General features: G+C 50.2%; 1 protein-coding gene across 1 annotated transcript in view; it reads right to left on the bottom strand.

Moving 5' to 3' along the window:
* Window positions 1–1,962, bottom strand: part of LRRC43 (leucine rich repeat containing 43) — a 19,735-nt gene that overhangs the window by 8,504 nt on the left and 9,269 nt on the right. Inside the window, exon 7 of the mRNA XM_037744182.1 lies at window positions 1,257–1,444. Within this exon, the coding sequence (XP_037600110.1) occupies window positions 1,257–1,444 (188 nt within the window). The remainder of the gene's footprint in view (window positions 1–1,256; window positions 1,445–1,962) is intronic.

Genomic DNA, 1,962 nt, shown 5'->3' with positions numbered 1-1,962 from the left:
CAATTCTCCTGCCTCAGCCTCCTGAGTAGCTGGGATTACAGGCACACGCCACCATGCCCAGCTAATTTTTTGTATTTTTAGTAGAGACGGGGTTTTACCATGTTGACTGGGATGGTCTCGATCTCTTGACCTCGTGATCCACCCACCTCGGCCTCCCACAGTGCTGGGATTATAGGCTTAAGCCACCGCGCCCAGCCCTTGTCTCTTCTGAAAGACCTACATTAAGTGTAAAAGCAATAACCACTTCCACGTGGGAGCAGGTGACCAGTGTCATCACGCTTCCCCTAGTCGGATGGTGTCCTTGGGTTTACTTCTGATGTGGAGGGAGATAGAAGGAGTTGCAGAAATTGCAGAATGGAGCTGGGAGCAAGGGGCCGAGTTATGAAACGCTAGGTGGCTCTCTTTTTAGGCTCAGATTTTTTATTTTTATTTTTTTTAATTTTTTTATTTTTAGGCTCAGATTTTAAGAGGGCAAGAGGAGTGTGTGTGTGGCTGAAAATTGCTCTAGCTACAAGAAAGAGGCTGAGCTGAAGCCAGGTCCCTGCATGAATCACCAGATTCCACATTAAGAATTTTCCAGGCTGGAGGCAGTGGCTCACGCCTGTAATCCCAGCACCCTGGGAGGCTGAGGTGGGCAGATCACAAGGTCAGGAGTTCAAGACCATCCTAACCAATTCGGTGAAACCCCCATCTCTACTAAAAATACAAAAATTGGCTGGGTGTGGTAGCCAACGCCTGTAATCCCAGCTACTCGGGAGGCTTAGGTAGGAGAACCGCTTGAACCTGGGAGGTTACAGTGAGCTGAGATTACATCACTGCACTCCAGCCTGGGTAACAGAGTGAGACTCCATCTTAAAAAACACAAAAAAGGATTTTCCTTGGCCAGACATGGTGGCTCACACCTGTAATCCCAGCACTTCAGGAGGCCGAGTATCATTTGAATTCAGAAATTCAAAATCAGCCTGGTCAACATGGTGAAACCTCATCTCTACTAAAAATATAAAAATTGGCCAGGTGTAGTGACGGGCACTGTAATCCCAGCTACTGGGGAGGCTGAGGCAGGATAATCACTTGAACCGGGAGGCAGAAGTCACAGTGAGCCAAGATCACACCACTGCACTCCAGCCTGAGTGACAGAGCAAGACTCTGCCTCAATAAATTAATAAATACATAAATTAAAAGGATTTTCCTGAGTCCACGAAGCAGTTCAGCCTGCACAAGGGCCCCCATACTCCCGGGGACAGCCCGGGGCGCACCTCGGCCAGCACGTCCGTGTACTCATTCGCTTCACCTTCTTCGTCTTTCACAAAATCGTAGGTCACGTAATAGCTGTAAGTGATGAAAGGGCCTTCGGGCCCTGGTTCCGGGTCCAAGAGAGAGGTGTCCAGAAGTCCCCTGACGTTTCCAATGGTCACCACAAACTGTGCTTCCTGTGCCAAGAGATCTGCAGAGAGGAATGGGCAGGACAGAGGGGCCCGTGGAATATAAGTGGGCAGACAGAAAACGAGAGGGCCGGGAAGGTACGGGTCCCCGGATTCTCTCCACCACTCAGGGCTGAGCCTTAGTGGGGCAGTCAGGTTCACGTGCCACTCTGGCAAGCTGACTTGGAGTGATTTGGGTGTCATCACACCCCTCTTTGGCCTTGGTTTCCTGATCTGTGTATGGCAGTGATGAGGGCTTCTCTACAGGTCACCTTAGCGTTCTCTAGCATGTCACTATGACCTGGAGAAGCCTCCGGTGCACCTTGTGGCATGGGCCACAAGGGGGCGATCTCAAGCCAGCAGGGAGATGAAGAAGCTAATTGAAATAACCGTCCCAACTCCCTATATGTTACTTTATTTTATTGTTTTATTTTAAGATGGAGTTTCGCTCTTGTTGCCCAGGGTGGAGTGCAAGTGGCGCGATCTCGGCTCACTACAACCTTCACCTCCCAGGTTCAAGTGATTCTCCTGCCTCAGCCTC

The sequence above is a fragment of the Cebus imitator genome, unplaced genomic scaffold (genome assembly GCF_001604975.1).
Source record: "Cebus imitator isolate Cc_AM_T3 unplaced genomic scaffold, Cebus_imitator-1.0 Scaffold169, whole genome shotgun sequence".
NCBI classification, from domain to species: Eukaryota; Metazoa; Chordata; class Mammalia; order Primates; family Cebidae; genus Cebus; species Cebus imitator.
Note: the sequence above shows the minus strand (reverse complement) of the source record. Positions and strands in the feature narration are given on the sequence as shown.